Source organism: Bos grunniens, chromosome 25 (assembly GCF_055505025.1).
Source record: "Bos grunniens cultivar Pamir isolate PY7600 chromosome 25, Bosgru_T2T1.0, whole genome shotgun sequence".
Taxonomy (NCBI): domain Eukaryota; kingdom Metazoa; phylum Chordata; class Mammalia; order Artiodactyla; family Bovidae; genus Bos; species Bos grunniens.
This window is the reverse complement of record NC_141189.1, coordinates 3,610,446-3,629,851: the sequence shown is the minus strand read 5'-3', so window position 1 is coordinate 3,629,851 and position 19,406 is coordinate 3,610,446. Positions and strand designations below refer to the sequence as shown.

Here is a 19,406-nt window from a genome sequence, read left to right as displayed (position 1 = left end):
GACGTTTCATAACATGTCTCTCAGGATGAAGGAGGTGATCTGGATTCTTTTCTCTCACTGAAGAGCAGCTGTCTCTTGAGACTTGAACAAGACTCCCCTTGAGCCTGTTCTCAGCGACAGTCACTGTGGGAAAACTCTAGTTTACGTGTGGGTAAAAGCAAGACAATGGCCAACTTTCCCCATCAGTCTAAAACTAGAAAATCAACTGAGCCTAAAAGACGTCTTTGAGGATCTGTATTATTTATTTTTGGCTGTGCTGGGTCGCTGCTGTTGTGTGTGGAAGGGGGCTACTCTGTTGCGGCGCACGGGCTGCTCACTGCGGTGGTTTCTCGCTGCAGAGCACAGGCTCCCAGGCACACGGGTCAGGATTGCAGGCTCAGGAGTCATGGCTCTCGGGCTTTAGAGTGCGGGCTTGGTAGTTAAGGCACACCGGCTTAGTTGGCTCCGAGGAATGTGGTGTCTTCCCAGACTACAGATCAGATCCATGTCCCCTGCGTTGGCAGGTAGATTCTTATCCATTGTACCACGAGGGAAGGCTGTTCTTGAGGATTTTTAATTCAAAGAGAACATAAAGTTGGTTAGCTGCTAACAAACCAGTTTCATTCTTCGATTCACTGCTTAGATTAAAAAAAAAACAAACATTACAGCCTTTAGTGTCACATTGAGGCGGGGTGTTGGAAGGAAGCCTAGAAGCCCTGTCTCCTGAGCCCGATGTACCCACCTGGGGCCTGGCTGGCAGCACCTTCCCCTGCCGCCCCCCGGAGACTTCAGGCCACGTCATCTAAGGAGCCTTCGAAGGCTCACCGCTTAACACACAAGACATGGGGCGATCCGATCTGGTGCAGAATGTCTGAAAGACACAAAACTCTCAAAATTGACAACACTAAGGAACTGGCTAAAGTATGGCTAGGGACGGTGCAAAGAAGAAAAAGTGAAGTTGGATCCTCACTCCGAATAGTTTAAAAACCCCCACATCAGAGATAAAGTTATAGAGCTAAAATAAAGATTTCATAAATAAGGCTTCAATTCAGTCACTCAGTTGTGTCTGACTCTTTTCGACCCCATGGACTGCAGCACGCCAGGCCTCCCTGGCCATCACCAACTCCTGGAGCTTGTTCAAACTCATGTCCATCAAGTCGATGATGCCATCCAACCATCTCATCCTCTGTCGTCTCCTTCTCCTCCCGCCTTCAATCTTTCCCAGCATCAGGGTCTTTTGCAGTGAGTCAGTTCTTTGCATCAGGTGGCCAAAGGATTGGAGTTTCAGCATCAGTCCTTCCAGTGAACACCCAGGACTGATCTCCTTCAGAATGGACTGGTTGGATCTCCTTGCAGTCCAGGGGACTCTTAAGAGTCTTTTCCAACACCACAGTTCAAAAGCGTCAATTCTTCAGTGCTCAGCTTTCTTTATAGGACACAAACTGTGGGGGAAAGGCAGATAAATCTGACTATTTTGAAGTTTAAGCTTTCTTTCCACCTACAGACATTATATACTGTGTAATGTGTGATAAGATACAACATTTAGTTCTATTTGTGGTGCTGCGTGTAAATTCAGCTCTTTTTTGCAGCATTGCTTTTGCTTGAGGCATGGTTTCCACCACTTGCTTGTGTACTCCATGATCCATTCTCCTAATCGTGGGCACTCAGGCTGCATCCTGTTCTTCCTGCTACAGACCGTAGGACACTGACCCTCTCCAGGGCCTGTGCCAAGTCCCCTGGGGGTCGCCACTAGGGAACGGCGCTTCTGGATTACTGTGGGACAGCAGCTCTGCAGACAGGCTGCCTGCTTTCTTGTATAGCCATTCCGTATCCTTAAGCATTGAGTATGCGCCCCCGCCCCATGGAAATCTTCCCGGAAACAGGTTAAAATCAGAAGGTGCTGCAGGGTCACAGGATGCTGGAGTCATGCGGCCAGAGAGATGCCCGGTACCGGTGGGCGTGAGCGGCTGTGAACTGAGTTGTGAGATGATTTTCCTGAGTCAGAGTGTAACTTTGAAAGGGTCCCTTGGCCTTAACAAAACTCAAGAGATGGGCCTTCTGGATATTGATTAGCCAGGGATTTGACGGTGAAGGAATTTTCCTTTTCAGATACTTACTTGGCTGTGCCAGGTCTTGGTTGCAGCAGTGGCATCTTTAGTCACGGCATGCGAACTCTTAGATGTGGCCCGTGGGATCTAGTTCCCTTACTGGGGATCAGATCCAGGCCTCCTCCTTTAGGAGTGTGGAGTCTTAGCCACCGGACTAAGCGAAGTCCTAAAAGATTTGTCTTTGTTACGCTCATTCGTTTATTTGTCAGCAAATATTTGTTGAGTGCTACTATGTTAGGTACTTGACTAGGTACTGGATAAACAGCATTTAACAAACAGATCATGTTCTTATGGAGCTAAGAATCTGCAGTGGGAAATAAAAGATAATTTGAAAAACACAGAATGATGACTTCTGTGTGTTATAAAAGAAGAGTGTAGGTGCTAATTTAGCAGGGAGGTTAGGGATGTTCTGAGATGAAATTCAAGCCAGTCTCAAAACTGACAACACTAAGGTGAAGAGGAGTGGACAGTAGGTGGGGCAGGAAGAACCTTCTGGGCCAAGGGAACAGCACTGTGCGGAGACCCAGGGACGAGTCGTTGCTGGTGTTCAGTCGCTCAGTCGTGTCTGAGTCTGCGACCCTATGGACTGCAGCATGCCAGGCTTCCCTGTCCTTCACTATCTCCCAGAGTTGAGTCAGTGATACCATCCAACCATCTCATCCTCTGTCACCCTCTTCTCCTACCTTCAATCTTCCCTAGCATCAGGGTCTTTTCCAATGAGTTGGCTGCTCGCATCAGGTGGCCAAAGTATTGGAGCTTCAACATCAGTCCTTCCAATGAATATTAGGGGTTGATTTCCTTTAGGATTGACTGGTTTGATCTCCTTGCAGTCCAAGGGACTCTCAAGAGTGTTTTTCAGCACCACAGTTTGAAAATGTCAATTCTTTGACACTCAGCCTTCTTTATGGTCCAGCTCACATCCATACATGACTACTGGGAAAATCATAGCTTTGACTAGACAGACCTTTGTTGGCAAAGTGATGTGTCTGCTTTTTAACATCTGAGAGAATGAGACAAATGTGAGTTGCCAAAAGGCAAGGCAGCCAGAGGGCGGGGCAGGCTGTGAGAGGTGAAGCTGGAGAGATGGTAGGGGATGTTAGGGAGTTTGGATTTTAGACTAAGTTTAATGGGAGGCCACTGAAGGGGTTAAAGACTAATGTGGCTACTGGGTAGAGAATACTTTGAAAAGTCAGTAATAGATTAATTACTTTATTGTAGGAGTCTAGGTGAAAGTTGATGGTAGCTTGGACTGCTACTGCTAAGTCACTTCAGTCGTGTCTGACTCTGTGCGACCCCATAGATGGCAGCCCACCAGGCTCCCCCGTCCCTGGGATTCTCCAGGCAAGAATACTGGAGTGGGTTGCCATTTCCTTCTCCAATGCATGCAAGTGAAAAGTGAAAGTGAAGTCGCTCAGTCCTGTCCGACCCTCAGCAACCCCATGGACTGCAGCCTACCAGGCTTCTCCATCCATGGGATTTTCCAGGCAAGAGTACTGGAGTGGGGTGCCATTTCCTTCTCCATAGCTTAGACCAGAGTTATGAAAAAGCAGGTAGAAGGTGATGAATGGCAAATATATTCTGGAGGTAGAATCATCAATATTTGTAAATGAACTGGACGTCAAAGATGAGAAAGAGGTGTCAAGAATGATGCCCAGATTTCTGATAACAGCAGCTGTGTAGATGGAGGTGCCATTTACCAAAGTGGTGACTTCCCAGAGAGAACAGGTTATGGAGGGAAGAGTAAGAGTTCTCTGTAGACTGTGTCCAGTTTGAGACATCCAAGTGGAGGTGTCAGGAAGGAAGTCAGAGGATGTGGATCTGGAGCTTAGAAGAGAGCAGGTTATAAAAACTTAAGCTGTTAATAGGTGATACTTAAGCTGTGAAAATTGATAGATGACCCAGGTAATAAATACATGTACAGTGAGAAGAGTCAAGGGCCTAACAAGGAAACTGGGAGAGCTCCAACTTTAGAGGAAAAGTAATGCAGGAGCAAATTAGACTGAGGGGAGACCAGAGACGTACAAGACAACACAGCGTGTGACGCCGCGGAGGCCAGTGTGAGTCTACTCGAGGTCAAAGAAGGTGTGCACCATTGAAGCCACTGTGTTAAGCAACATGGTCACTAGAGGCCCTCCTGGCAGCTGTGTTGCTAGAACGTTTAGCACGCATACCACGTTGAAATAGGTTGAGAAAGTGGTGCTTATATTTCTGGCAATATGTGGGGTTAATTAGCCTGGAAGATCTTTCTGTATAAAGTACCTGGAAGTGCTGGATGAACTGTAACAATTCTCCTTTTAGATGCATAGCTGAGAACCTCCCCAAATAAAGGAATCCCTAGGGGTGAAGAAAAATGAGAATATGAGGGCCTTAGAATCTGAGCTGATGATGAAGCCACAGTTGCCTTGCAGGTATTTGCCAGTCTTTGTAACCGAGAAACTTAAGTTTAATAGCTGTCCAAGAAAGATGTAGGGAGCTGGAACTGAAACCTCATATATATTTGGAAACTATAAAGGTGGACACACTCAATGAAAAGACAAAATAGGAAGAGTTTGCTACCTGGTAAAAGATGACAGAGTTCTCTCTCTTGACCTGGGCTCTGGGTGGGAAAAACTGAATATTCTTTCCTAGAATTGAAAAGCACTCTTCCCCTCACGTTTGGAGTTCAGAATTGTACTATTTAAGTGATGTGGATACGAAATTACATTGTACATAATTTGATGATGTACAAGGACGTCCGATAGAACAAAGTACTCTTTGGAAGGACATGCTTCCACACAGGTCTCCTAAATCTGGCCAGAGATGAGCTCACAACCCCAAATAACAAGACACATGAAGTGATGCTACTTGAAATGAGTCAGTAGAAAACTGTAGACTCAAATTCTCAAGAACCTGGGAACTGGAACCATTAGTTATAAAATATTGAGTAAGTAGATTTAAACTATTTAATGAAATAAAAGGTAGAAAGAAAACAGGAAAGAACAGAATGTCATCCCAAAAGGCAGGGAGGATTTGGAAAAGAAAAAGATGCTTTTAGTAATAAAAATGCAAGTTTGTAAAGGGATACTTTGGTGATGGCTTAAACAGCAGACTAGATATGACTGAAGAGAACTAGAGAACAAGGTAGGCCCGGCATCATGCAGACAGAAACGGGCTGAGAGTCATGGGGAGCTGATGAGAAGGTCTGTCACATGTCCCCACGAAGAGGGCCAAGAGAATGGAGCGAGGACATACCCCACGGACGTGCCCGAGAGTCACCCGGGAGCATGACTCGGCGTTCGCCGCGTGAGATGAACGAGAGGTTCGCCCCTTGCTCCCTGGTGGCGATGCCGCAGGACACTTCAGACGGATTTTTACAGCTGTCACAAAGACGAGACCGGCGAGCAGCAGGCTAGCCGGCTGCAGACTCCGCACCGGGAGCCGCAGAAACCAGAGGTCAGCAGATGGGACCCTCGGAGCTGGACAGGACAGGACCGAGATCCCGGAGCTGCGGTCGCGGCTGCCCCGCCACCCAGGTAGCCGACCACGGGGCACGCGACAGAGCAGCTCCCCCACAACGGACCCCGCTGTGCAGGGGTCCTCAAGGACGGGCATGAGGGCAGAGGGCCCCTGAAGGTGCCGCGGGAGACGACGGAGACCCGGCGAAGAGGAAATGGCGAGCGAGCAGATGGACGGTAGGTCTGGGCAAACGTCCCACACGGCTTTGACACGGCCGGAGCCGGGGGCGCACCCCTGCTTGCCCGGACTGGCCAGATGCTGGGGCGGAGCCCCCGGAACTACAGCCCCCATGAGGCTCTGCGCGCGCGCATGCGCCGTGGCAGGCGTGGCGGGCGCGGCGACTGGCGTGCGTGGCGCGCGGCGTGGCGTGCGTGGGCGTTCTAGAACGCAGCGGCGAGGGCCCAGGCGCCATGTTGGGGCCGAGGGGACCGCGGAGAGGTGCTTGAAGCGGCGGGAGCGGAGCGGGAGCGGGTCGGACCTGGGCTGGTAGGAGCCCCGCCCCTCCCGCCTCAGCGGATCATGACCCGGGCGGCGGCCACGGAGGTCGCGGTGGCGGGGGACGCGGCGTGGCGGGGCCAGCGCTAGAGATGATGCCGTTTCCGGTGACCACCCTGGGACCACAGCGGACCCCGCCGCCGCCCAAGCACTACGGCATCTCTTCCCCCATCAGTTTAGCACCCCCCAGGGAGACTGACTGCATACTTACCCAGAAATTAATTGAAACTCTGAAGCCCTTCGGGGTTTTTGAAGAGGAAGAGGAACTGCAGCGCAGGATTTTAATTTTGGAGAAATTAAATAATCTGGTAAAGGAATGGATACGAGAAATCAGTGAAAGCAAGAGTCTTCCACAAGCTGTAATTGAAAATGTTGGAGGGAAAATCTTTACATTTGGTTCTTACAGGTTAGGGGTGCATACGAAAGGTGCAGATATCGATGCGTTGTGCGTGGCACCGAGACACGTTGATCGAAGCGACTTTTTCACTTCCTTCTATGATAAATTGAAACTACATGAAGAAGTAAAGGATTTAAGGGCTGTTGAGGAGGCATTTGTACCAGTTATCAAACTCTGTTTCGATGGGATAGAGATTGATATTTTGTTTGCAAGATTAGCACTGCAGACTATTCCTGAAGATTTGGACCTAAGAGATGACAGTCTGCTTAAAAACTTAGATATAAGATGCATAAGAAGCCTTAATGGTTGCCGGGTAACTGATGAGATTTTACATCTAGTACCAAACATTGACAACTTCAGATTAACTCTGAGAGCCATCAAGCTGTGGGCCAAATGCCACAATATTTATTCCAATATACTAGGTTTCCTCGGTGGTGTTTCCTGGGCGATGCTAGTAGCAAGAACTTGCCAGCTTTATCCAAATGCCATAGCATCAACTCTTGTCCGTAAATTTTTCTTGGTGTTTTCTGAGTGGGAATGGCCGAATCCAGTGCTACTGAAAGAGCCCGAAGAACGGAATCTGAATTTGCCTGTCTGGGACCCAAGAGTAAATCCCAGTGATAGGTACCATCTCATGCCCATAATCACACCAGCATACCCACAGCAGAACTCCACCTACAACGTGTCTGTTTCAACACGGATGGTCATGATTGAAGAGTTTAAGCAAGGGCTTGCTATCACACATGAGATTTTGCTGAGTAAGGCAGAGTGGTCCAAACTTTTCGAAGCGCCCAGCTTCTTCCAGAAGTACAAGCATTATATTGTGCTTCTGGCAAGTGCGCCAACAGAGAAACAACATCTAGAGTGGGTGGGTTTGGTGGAATCAAAAATCCGAATTCTGGTCGGAAGCTTGGAGAAGAATGAATTTATTACACTGGCTCATGTGAATCCTCAGTCGTTTCCAGCACCCAAGGAGAGTCCTGACAAGGAAGAATTTCGTACAATGTGGGTGATTGGGTTAGTGTTAAAAAAACCAGAAAACTCTGAAGTTCTCAGTATTGACCTCACCTATGATATCCAGTCTTTCACAGACACTGTGTATAGGCAAGCGATAAATAGTAAAATGTTTGAGATGGACATGAAAATTGCTGCAATGCATTTGAAAAAAAAGGAACTTCATCAACTACTGCCTAATCATGTGCTTCAGAAAAAGAAAACACTTTCTACAGAAGGTGTCAGATTGACAGCCTTGGATGACGGCAGCCTTGACTTGTCTGTCAACGGTGAGAACAGCACACCTGTGTCGTCACTTCCTGCTGCTTCGAAGACTGGCCCAGTGACTGGCAGCACTCAAGGCAGAAACAGTCCTGCCCCGGTGGCAATGGCAGCATCTGTGACTGGCGTACAGTTTCCTGAAGTTTCCTTGCAGCAAGCAAATCCCAGCGACAGCCTGGGGGGTGCGTCCAGCGAAAGCATCCCTCAGACTGCTCCACAGCCAGCTGTTCCTCCAGCACCGAAGCCCATGGTCACCAGAGTCGTTTCCTCAACACGGCTGGTCAGCCATCCACCCAGGCCTTCAGGGAGCGCAGCAACAAGCATAGCTAATCCTATCGTAGGAGTCTAGAGGACATTGTCGCGTCACCAAGAAGAAAGGACCAAGGCAGCCAAAACAGAAGAGGAATGTTTTCAGAGAGAGACCAGTGTGACTCGATTGAAAACTATTCAGACAGCAGCTTTTGTTGGCCTCACGGGGAACATCCACTGCAGACCTTCCCAGTACCCCTGCTCTCCCTGCAGATCCTATTCCTGTTATCAAGAATTCAATAAAACAGATTGAACTGAGAAAAACACCTCGAGGTCCATAAACAGTATCTGCCAACTCAGCCTGCTGTCTTCACATGCTAATGGAGGAGAATGAAGGGTACCAGACTAGATACGGTTCCAGATAGGTTTAGTAGGTGTATTTGGTGACTTCTCTTATGGGCTAATCTTGATCAGAAGTCCAGGTTAGTATGTGAAGCTGGAAGTACTGTTACTAATGTGTCAGGATACTTACGTGTTAGCCACAGTTATGCTATTTCAAAGGACACCTGCCCTTTAGGAGGAAAAACCCCCTCCAGCTATATTTGTACCCTTGACTGACATCTGGACGGGATTGATGTTGGGTGCATTGTTGGGGGAAGTTTGCAATACAAACTGGTATCAGAATTCCTTATGCTGATGATGCACTTTATGTATATTTTTATTAGAAAGTAGAACTAATTTTAGCCTTTTCAGCTTGATGGATTTCAGTTTTTTCCTGAAGGGCGTTCTTCATTATTAATCTTGTGGTGGGTTCCCATTGTGTGGCGAGTGGTGTGCTGTGCTTCACAGGCATCGAGGCCACCTGGCTCAGCCCTGTGAGGTCACCCTTTCAGACCAAGTACCAGCTCTTAGGATATGCGCTTGGCGCTGGAGCAGTAATTAGTAAGTGTTTGGTTTTGATGGGACAGGATCAAGAAAGGAGACACTGGTTTTATCTGTACAACTGTTTGAGGGTGCGAACAATCAGCGGTCAGACGGCAGATACTGTATGGAGCTAACAAAGCTCCATGTTCTCTTATCCTTAATCATTTGTCTTAAAACAAGGAAAAACTTCCTGTACCCCCCACCCCCACTGCCTTCTCTGCTTGTGTGCACAAGATGCGCTTGTATATTGTTTCACAGAAAACTCAGTATGCTCGTGTTTTCTCAACCATGATGTGAAACCAACAGTCCTGTGGCCCCCTGGCTAGTATTGAGTGAAGTTTTACTAAACGTAATTCCTGTGAAGCATGTTATCCATCTTGGATGGCCGTTCAGTCTCCACGTAAGAGAAGATGTGTATACTCCACAGAATACCTGCTTATGGTAAAGTTAATTTCTAATTTAAACGTGTAAGCAAAAGCATTTTCTCTAGAATTTTAAATCAATTTTTATTTGTAATGACTTACTAAAATTCATTAGTGAAATTTACATGTAGAAACATAAAAAGTTTCTAGCAAGCACTTGACATCTGGTCAGCTTTCTACTCATTGGTCCTGCAAAAGATTTAGAATACCTTTCTTTAAATTAAAAAAAAAAAAAGACCGCTCATAATTCAGCCGCAGAACATTCATGTTGAAAACCAGGAGTGCCCGCGCTTGTAGGTGATGAGAGCTCGGTCTTCTTCTGGGCGTAGCAGCACACCTAACGGGCTTTCCACAGCCTGGTTCTGGTTCTTCCCATCCCCTGACAGTGTTCCTTTTTACCACACGTGCATTTTTCATCTCAAACTGCAGCTTCTTAAACTCTTTCCCCGTCCTTCTGAATAATTTCCCCAAAGTTGGATTCTAGTCGTTTCTGTTGTGGGCTGTGCAGTAATTGAGACTCTGTTCACCATGACCTCCTGACGCCTAGTACACGGTGTTCCTGCTACCTGTGTGGTCCTCTTCCCTTCTGCTACAATAAAATCAGGTGACGTGTGTACAGTACCTGTGTATTTTGAATAGCTGTTGTGTCACTGAAATTGCCAGGCACAAATTTAGTCCTGTCGTTTTGTTCACACATTGGGGGAAAATTAGTTTATTAAATGTTTCGTGTAATTGTACTTGTTTTTCCAAGCTGGAAAGTTGGAGCTTTTTAATTCTAGTTTTCATTACCTGAATATCGGACTATTTTTTCATACTGTGTGCGTAGTGTCTCATGACTGGAGTTTGCTTTGTTTTATAGTATCTGTACTCCTTGTATTTTTCAAGCGCTATTTTGAAAAGAGATGATGTATTTCTCCATTAAAAAAAAAAAAAAAAACAATAAAAATAAACGAGAAAGAAGCGAGCAGAGGGATTTAAACCTGAGGATAACAGTTCAGCTGTTCTTACAGTGCTCCAGCAGGGAGAGACGCTGATGAACCTGTCCACTTTATTTGAAGTCTAGAGTTCATGTTACAGCGTTAGGGAGAAGCCTGAAAAGATTAACACTTCATTTCAAGCATGCTGACCCCACAGCCAGACTGGGGCCTTAAGCAGCAGCACTGAACACATGGCCTCTGGCTTTCCTTCTGAGCCAGCCTGACCAGAAGCAGCTTGGCCCCCTGCCTGCCCCCCCAGGCTCCTGTACGGGATGCTGTGGCGGGGAGGGGTCTGGTGGTGAGGAAGAGCTGGAGTGGGTGCTGGCAAAGGGGCGCCCCAGGCGGCGGGGCAGGGGGCACCGACAGTGCCAGCCCTGCTTCTGAACAGGCGGCTTCAGCCATCGGTGGGGAGGGGACCCAGGGCCGCGCACTGCGCCTTCCAGCCCCGGCAGTGGCCTCCGCAGAGCTTTCTGTATTGAAGCGGACAAAAATAGTATTTTAGAAAAGTCTTAAAGTTCCAAAAGAATTTTCTTCACTAAAAAAAATTTCTGAGAGCATCTTACTTTGTCGTAAAAGCAATAAACCACTTTCTTTTGGGGGAAAATGGTTAAAAAATAGAGTTAAAAAATTCCTAATTCAAAAGAAGGTAGGGGGCTTCGCTGGTGACCCAGTGATTACACCTCAGCACTTGTAAGGCAGGGGCGAGCGTCCATCCGTGGTCAGGGAACAGAGAGCCCGCGTGCCGGCTGAGCTGCCCAGTGCAAGTCTGTCAGAGAAAGCCAGGAACGAGGCGGGTGGGAAGTCCCCCCGTCTAAGATGGGGGACATGAAGCCAAGTACGTCACTGTACGCATAAGTGGGCTAAACATCCTCACTAAAGCGGAGGTTGTCGGAGTCTGTGGAAAAACCGCGTTCAGCTGCTTGCTGCTCTGTTTACGAGCGGCACACCCAGAATGTAAGACCTGAGAGAGAGGAAGGAAGGCCAACAAAAAGCTCTTAGAGTGACAGTGTCATCCAAACGCTTCAAGCTGAAAATAATTGCCGGGGGCAGAAGGGACCGGTGCGGCAGGGAGAGGAGAGGAGCTGCGGCAGGAAGGGGCGTGGCTTCGTGTCCGCATCTAAGAGCCTCAAGGTAAACAGGTCACGGTCTGCCAGAAGCGTCCCTGTCGCAGAACGTTTTTACACAGCTCCTTTCGTTAATTGATGTTAAGCAGACAAAAAGGGAATAGTTTTGAACATACAACAGGAGTTGGCAAACATTTCTTGTAAAGGGCTAGGTGGTGGGGGAATGGTGCTCAGTCGTGTCCGACTCTGCGACCCCAGGGACTGCAGCCCGCCAGGCTCCTCTGTCCGTGGGACTTTTTAAGCAAGAGTACTGGAGTGGGTAGCAGGTTCCTCTTCTAAGGGATTTTCCCCAGCCAGGGATCAAACGAGTCTCCTCCTTCTCCTGCATGGCAGGCGGATTCTTTACCCCGAGCCACCAGGGAAGCCCATAAAGGGCCAGCTAGGAAGTGTTTTCAGTCTTGTGAGGGTCTGCAGTCTCTGTCTCAGCTGCTGAACTCTGCCTTTTAAGGGAGCTCAGCACGGAATGTGTGTCAGCAGACGCCCAGGCTGGGTTTGTCGCCCGTTCCCCCCACCGGCAGTTGTTATCTCTGATCTATTGGACGTTTGTTGTAAAACCTTCCACTCAACAATTAGAAATGCATTTTATTGTCAAATAAACACTGGGCATGTAACACACACACACACACACCCTCATGTTCAACCAGAAAGTAAAACTCTTTTTACTTTCTGCTTGAACATATTTTAAATTACATGATTCATGGAACATATTTTAAATTACTTGATTCATGGAACATGTTCTCTGACTGCAAAACAGTTGGGAATGAATGATAAACAGCACAGAAAAAAATTTCCTAAAGAAGACACAAAAGCGCTAAAGTCGTGAAGAGACGGACAGACAGAGTCTCTTATTCTATCAAGTGATGAACAGTGAAAAGTGGAAAACAGGCTGTGAGCACGGAGATTTCATAACACATCAGACAGTCACAGTCCAGGAGATACTAACAATGGGGGGAGGAGGTCTCTGAAAAGATGAAGCAACCCAATAAACGGGCGAAAGAGATGCTTCGGTACTTCACAGAAGACGAAATAAGAGTGAACGGGAAAGGGTGCTGCCTCTCGTTAGTGGTGAGAAAAGTGGGAATTAAGACCACAGAGCTGTTTTTCCTTTTTCTTTTTTTTTAACAAAAATGAAGTCTGACAGCGTTGAGGTTTGGTGAGGAGGGGGCGCGCTGATGTGATGGCCAGTGGGCCGCAATGCAGACCGGTCCCTTCAGGAGGTGTGGGCTTTCTGCTAGTGTGGCGATGCGCCCACAGGGCTCCACCCTGCTCGTGGGGCTCTGGTGCCCTCCATCTGACTGCTCCCTCGTCTGTCGGGGCGGCCAGAGTCTGGGCCACGTCTGCAGACCCCTCAACCCCTCTAGCTTACCTCCCGCATGCCACGTGGATGTCCTCGGTTCCCACGTGTGCCAATTCAGGAAGCACTTTGCTAGAGAGACTGCCCCACGGTCCCCAGGAGATGAGGAGGAGAGTGAAACAGCAGCATTTTGTAATAGCTTGAAGCCTGAAAAAACGCACATCTCCATTAGCACGGAGTGGAGGGCGCGCAGTGTAGTCATGCAGTAAATAACGTGGACCCAGGCCTCGTGTGTCCGGATAATATTAATAGCTGCATTTCCTAACGCTGGGGGGAAAAGAAATGCGCAGGAAAATACACAGTGTGGCCATTCTGTATGAGGTTTAAAGGAAGCAAAGTAGGGCAGTGTCATTTAGCACAACTGCGGAGTGTAAGGGAGAAACCAGGGAAAGTGGAGCAGAATCCAGAGTAGCTGGGGCCAGAGGGGCGGGAGGGGGCCGCAGTGCCGGAAGGCGGACGGGAAGCCTTCCTCCTCTTGCAGGGTGGGTGGGGGAGGAGGTGGTGTTGGTTTTATTGTTAATCCAAGTTGTAAATGCTTCTGTGTGTGTGATGTCTGATCAGGAAACCTAGCACCAAGGTGATGTCATCTCCTGAAGTCCAGTGGGCTGCCCACTGTACCCCAGGGCCACCTCCAGAGGGTTGTCTTAAACACGTCTTCATCAGTTAGGAATTGCATTTAACCAGACATTGCATTTGACAATGACTGAGCCCAGTACAGGGAGATTCTCTTTCACGTCCAGAGGGAGTCGGTTCAGGGCCAGTGGGGACACTTTCCTGGCCCCCAGGGACCCCGGCTTCCCCAGGGCCAGCCCCACCGCTGCAGTTCGTGCCTTCCATCCCCGGGGTCACCTCCAGGTGCAGGGCGACGGCATGGCCACTGCCGCCACATCTTCATGTAAGGCTGGAGGAAAGAAGGGGCAGGGAGGGGTGACGCTGTCCCCGAAGACCCTGTCCTGGAGGATGACGCGCCCTCATCTTCTGCTGACTGGAACTTAGCAGGCCCCACGAGTTTCTCAGTCGCATTAGACTCTCTGCGACTCCATGGAGTGTAGCCCGCCAGGCTCCTCTGCCCATGGGATTCTCCAGGCAAGAACACTGGAGTGGGTTGCCATCCCTTTCTCCAGGGGATCTTCCTGACCCAGGGATTGAACCCAGGTCTCCTGCATCGCAGGTGGATTCTTTGCCACCCGAGCTACTAGGGAAGCCCGAGAAGGCCCTGCCTACCTACAAGGGAGGCCAGAAGGCGTAGTCTGTGCTCGTTGGACGTGTAATCGTCATCCCCATTGTTATGTGAGAGGAAAACAGGACAGAATGGGTGTTGAAATACAACGATAGAGCGTCTTGCAGACTCCTACATTTAGACACTAAGACTTCTGAATAAGGATCAAAAAAGACACTTTACTGTGAATTAGAACTGAAGAGTAATGAAAAGGCAGCTTGTGGGTGCAGCCGTGATGTTCAGAAGAGGGGGTGCCTGGCTGTAAACGCTGCCCTAGGAAAATAAAGACTGAAGACTGATGCGCTGAGTGCCTTCAGAGCTGGGTTAGAAAGGACACGACAAATTCAGAGAAGCAGTAGAGAGCAGAGAGTGGAGACAGGGATACACATGCAGTGTGGAGGGCCAACAAAGCGGAGAGGAGGTTCTCTGGAAAGACTTAAAATAGTCAAAACTGGGAAGATTGAGGAAAGCTGAAGATGATACACATAAGCGATACGTTATAAAGCTTTATGCCAGTAAAGTTGAAAACTTAGTTGAAATGGGCAATCTACACAGAGATAACCTACCCAGACTTACTGAAGGACAGAAAACCTGAATGGACTTATAACCTTGAAAGAAATGGCTTGAGTAGTTTGAAGATGTCCCCAATCAAAACCAAAGTAAAATCACAAAAAGCATAAGACCTAGAAGGTTGTACAGGCCAATTCTACCCGATGTTCAATGAGAAGATTTATTCCAATATTTTACATCAGACTATGCCAGAAAACAGAAAAAGAAGAAATGTTTTTTTTCTATACAACAAATATAACCTTTATGTAAAAACCAGAGAAGCAGAACATGATAAAAGTTATCAGCCAAATGTGGATATGAAAACTAAACCCAAACCAGAAATGTATACCAAACCATCCTGAGCAAGTTTGATGGATCTCTGGAATGCTAAGGTGATTTAACATTTGTGATGCCAGCTGGTAGGTTGATGCTGGTTGTTGGCAGGAGGCCCCAGCTCTCCGTAGGTTGACGGAGGGTCCTCACGGCGTGGCAGCTGACTTTAACCCCGGCACGTGATCTGAGAGTGCAAGGCACAAGCTGTAGTGTCTTCAGAACCCGAATGTGGAAGTCACACCGCCACTTCCGCCGTGTCCTTGTGGTTAAACAGGAGGAGACTCCAGAAGAGCTCGAAAAGCAGGCGATCCCTTGGGGCCATCTTGGAGACTTCTCACTGGTCAGCAGGAAGAACGGCCCCTTTAAATACCTCAGGGTGAAATACCGCACGGCACCGAACAGGGATGAGCTAGAGGTACACAGAGCCAGAGTCTGTGCTCACACCACATGACTGCAGATGAAATACGTGCTTTTCAGAGATATTTACTACGTATGTGTGTAACATCCCAGCCATACTTAATCATGAAGAAATACACACACAGGAATTACGACCCCAAATCAGTAGCGCTCTTCTCTTTGGATGGAGGAAGAATTCTCACCCGTATCTGGAACGGCCTTTCCAGTGGGCATGTCATCCTGTTCTCCACACCCTTCCAGGTGCCTGCGGCGTTTCCTCGTCATCCCAGAGGGTGAGTAGGAAGCCTGTGCGCAGACAACTTTTCCACAATGTTTGGCTGAAAAGGAGGGTTGAGGGAAGCGCCTGTGGCTCGCGGGTGTGGGTGGAGGTAGGGCTGGGAGCCCAGAGCGTGTGGGGTGCCAGGGCAGGGGCCCACTGCCAGGGGGCTAGGGGAGGTCTGCTTACCCTCGATCCTGGTTGTATAGCAACACACGCTCATCTTAAAGACTTCGAACCACTCGTGAAAATATAGAGAAGAAAGGTCCTTGAGACCCTGGCTCCCGTTAGACCACCATGATGAACCGTTTTCCTTTTTACAGAAGAGGATATGAAGCATATCCAAGGGCTTCCCGGTGGCTCAGAGGTAAAGGATCCACCTGCCAATGTAGGATACACGGGCTCAACCCCTGATCCGGGGGGACCCCACAGGCCAAGGAGCAACTAAGCCCGTGCGCCACGACTGCTGAGCCTGTGCTCGGAGCCCGGAAGCCGCGGCTACTGAGCTGGGAGGCCCTCGAGTTGGTGCTCTGCAACCAGAGAGAGCCAGCCCCCAGCAATGAGGACCCAACGCAGGCCAAAATAAGATCGATAAAATAATACATTAAAAAGAGAAAACCGTTACAAACAAAGCTGCGTCTGTGCAGTTGAACCAATAGTTATAAAGCACCGAGGCCCCTACTGGGCAGCGGTGCTCCCGCCTTCCTGGTCCTCCGCGGGCTGGCCGGGGTCTTTGCTGCAGGTGTGCCCACATCCCCACTCTGTGATGGTCGTGCTTTGCTTTTCTCCAGATGGCCCGGTTTTGCCTCGGTGTGAACTTTCTGAGCTAAATCAGAGGGTGTGTGGGCTTTCGTGTCTCCTTTCAGCCTGCTTGTGAGGTTCAGGCAGGCGCTTGTGGGCACCGCGTGCTGACCGCGGGGCCCGCCGCCCACCGTGGGCCAGTCCTTGCTCGGGTCAGGTCGTCACCCGGATTTGGGGTGTGGTTGTCGGGTCACTCCTGGGGGAGATCTCCTGTCTGTCCCTGCTGGCTCTTCCTCGGTGCCGCCTCCTGCTGAGCAGCCACTGGCTGCCCTGGAAAAGCCAAGGCCTTGAAGCTGAGACCGCAGCTCGAGGTCTCTTGGACCCGCCCTACACCCCAGCCAGTCATGTGAAGTTAGAACTCTCTCCTTCCCCCCTCCCTGTTTTTATTGATGCCCAGACACCTCCCCCACCGCCCCTCGGGAGCGCCACCCACTCCTGAGGAGGTGGTTAGACCAGGCACGGTCGCTGGGCGCATCCAGAATTCTGGCTGCAGTCTGACCTCTGGCCCCAGCGACCTTCGTCCACGTGCAGAATGCACACAGCCATCTCCCAGTCCCAGATCTCACCTCCTTACAGTATCAGGTCAAGTCCCAGATCTCATCGTCTAAGTGGCCTCAGTCAGGTGTGGAGGAGGCCCCTGGGTGTAGTCCGTTAAGTACAGCCCTGAGGGTGGAGGGGCACGGTCCTTCCCCCGTGGGCCCGTTGGTACAGGGACGAGTTACCTATCCTGCTCCCAGCAGCCAGTGGTGGGATGGACACAGGATAACGTCATGGGTGTCCAAGTTGAAAGGGGAAAATAGACGGTGGGGAGGAGTCGCTGGTGCAAGGCAGAATTCCGCTCCTCGGGGCTGTAGGACTGAAATCGCCGTGTTTCCTTTCTTCCTTTTCCTTGCTAGCTGTGGACTAGCGCCCACGCTCAGCTCCTTTTCCTGTGGCCCCTCCCATCCGAGCGAGGGAAGCCCGGTGTTCAGGCCTTCTCTCCTGTGACCAACCGGAGAACGCTCTGCTTGGAGGTTGCTCGCGTGTTGGGTTGGGTCCGCTGGATAATCTCTGCATCTCCAGATCAGCTGCTCAGGAACTTGAGTGGTACCTACAGGATCTCTCCTGCCCATGAGCCTACTCCCGGGAGAGACCCCAGGGGCAGAGGTCACGGGTACCTTAGAATTCTGCTCCCACATGGCCTTCCATAGTTATCCTGTGTTCCTCTGCTGCTGTACAGATCTATGTAAACATGTACATGTGTGGGATTTTCATAAAGAAATTTTTTTAAAGAAACAGGATCACATACTTATTTTTCTGTATTTTAAAAAAAGACTTATTTCTTTATTTTGGGTTGCGCGGGGTCTTGCCGCGCGTGGGCGTTCTCTAGTCTCCGCGAGCAGGGGCTGCTCTTCGTGCTGCTGTGCAGCCTTCCCGGTGCGGTGGCTTCTCTCGTTGCAGAACTCGGGCTGCAGGCGTTGGCTTCAGCAGTGGCAGTGCAGGGGCTTGGGAGTTGTGGCCCACAGGCTCTAGAGTGCGGCTCAGGAGCTGTGGCCCACGCGGCTTTGTTGTTATGTGCCACGTGGAAACTTCCCGGGCCAGGGATCAACCCCGTGATCCCTGCCTTGACAGGCAGATTCTCAACCACTAGCCCACCAGGGAAGACCTCTGTATCTTGTCTTAGCAAATTCCTTTTGAAAATCTCCGCATGTCATCTGTTATCATTTTCATTCATTTTAGGGTTTATGGAATACTCCATGGTATGGTCAGAACATTGTGTATATTTTAATTTTTTTTTCTTTTTTTTTTTTACTAATCATTTACGAAAAATTTTGCAGTAGGTATTCCTGTATGTACTGTATTTCACCACATAAAAGACGTTATTGATTGTAAGAACACCAGTACCTCCTTACCACTAACGCAGAAAATACTACAAGGTCAACGAGGACACAGTGCCTTATATTATTATTTATTTGTGCTCAGGTGCCCTTTTCTGGGCCTCAGGAACGTTGCTGGGCGTCACTGGGTGGCTCAGTGGTAAAGAATCCCTCTGCCAGAGACATGGGTTTGATCCCAGGAGGATCCCACGTGTGGTGGGGCAGCTAAGCCTGTGCGCCACAGCAGTAAAGCCCGTGTGCCCCCGAGCCTGTGCATCTCAACAAGAGAAGCCACTGCAATGAGAAGCCCGAGCACCAAGACGACAGAGTAGCTCTCCCTTTCACAACTGGAGCAAAACCCGTGCAGCAGGGAGTACCCAGCACAGCCAAAAATAAATAAAAATAAAAAGAAACAAAAAGCATCGCTGAGGCCACTCCTTTTAAGAGCATTTCACTGTTATTCTGGGATTGTCTCTCGGCCGTGGCGCAAAATCCTGCCAGTTTGTGCCCAACAACCAGAACTCATCTATTCTTCAGGTGGTTCTTAAGTGACTGGAATATTGCACAGTCTGGCCCCCCTGGAACAACAGCCAGTTCTCACATGACAGCTGCCGCCTGGGACTTCCCGTGTGCACGCAGGGTGCGTTCAGAGATGTGAAAGTATGTCTCGGAATTGATGAAATATATACCATATGTGTGTGCATTCATTCATTCCCTCGTTCATTAGGTAGAAAAGCATGTACATTTAAAAGCTTGTTTTTAGTAGTTACATCCGTGAGCGTGCAAAGTGATACTTTCTCATCACTAATTAAAATCAACAAAGCAAAGCACGGAAGCCAAAACAGCTGGTCTCTGCCCTCGCCTTCCCTGCTTCCCAGTTGGCCCTGCCCAGAGGGAACCAGGTTCAGCTGTGAACCCTGGTCCTTGTTGGCATTTAACCCCACGGCTTACGGTGACACACGTGTCCCACTACGGCTGGACGAGAATTCCACTCTGTTCACCCTCGCTCATTTAAAGTATCAGCCCCTCGGCCCTGTCCGCTCATGAATCTAAATAAGTTTGTTTAGATTTGTAATTGGTGTTTACATTCTTATGACCAGAGACAGCGTTTTACAGCTGAGGATCTTCTCTTCTTGTCCAGCTTCTATTTTCTTTGAAATTAACTGCTGTCATCGT

At 49.2% G+C, this 19,406-nt stretch overlaps 3 protein-coding genes across 3 annotated transcripts in view; 2 read left to right on the top strand and 1 right to left on the bottom strand.

Moving 5' to 3' along the window:
- The window catches only part of RADIL (Rap associating with DIL domain), a 51,252-nt gene that overhangs the window by 4,701 nt on the left and 27,145 nt on the right, over positions 1 to 19,406 (top strand). The gene's annotated exons all lie outside the window — the stretch shown is intronic.
- LOC147344719 (uncharacterized) lies at positions 224 to 5,915 on the bottom strand. The gene is made up of 3 exons (XM_086373780.1): positions 5,319 to 5,915; positions 722 to 850; positions 224 to 536 (listed from the first exon to the last, which is right to left on the bottom strand). The coding sequence occupies exons 1-2, from the start codon at positions 5,871 to 5,873 to the stop codon at positions 782 to 784; spliced, it is 624 nt and encodes a 207-aa protein (XP_086229906.1). The 5' UTR covers positions 5,874 to 5,915; the 3' UTR covers positions 224 to 536; positions 722 to 781.
- On the top strand, positions 6,032 to 8,322 carry PAPOLB (poly(A) polymerase beta). The gene has a single exon (XM_086373779.1). It carries the CDS (start codon positions 6,170 to 6,172, stop codon positions 8,096 to 8,098), a length of 1,929 nt encoding a protein of 642 aa, XP_086229905.1. The 5' UTR covers positions 6,032 to 6,169; the 3' UTR covers positions 8,099 to 8,322.

Coding starts and splice junctions, on each gene's coding strand:
- LOC147344719 (XM_086373780.1), bottom strand. CDS start 5,873: ATGGGGGCTGTAGTTCCGGGGGCTCCGCCCCAGCATCTGGCCAGTCCG. Junction 851..5,318: donor CTCTCGGGCACGTCCGTGGG/GTATGTCCTCGC, acceptor TGTGTCTTTCAG/ACATTCTGCACCAGATCGGA.
- PAPOLB (XM_086373779.1), top strand. CDS start 6,170: ATGATGCCGTTTCCGGTGACCACCCTGGGACCACAGCGGACCCCGCCG.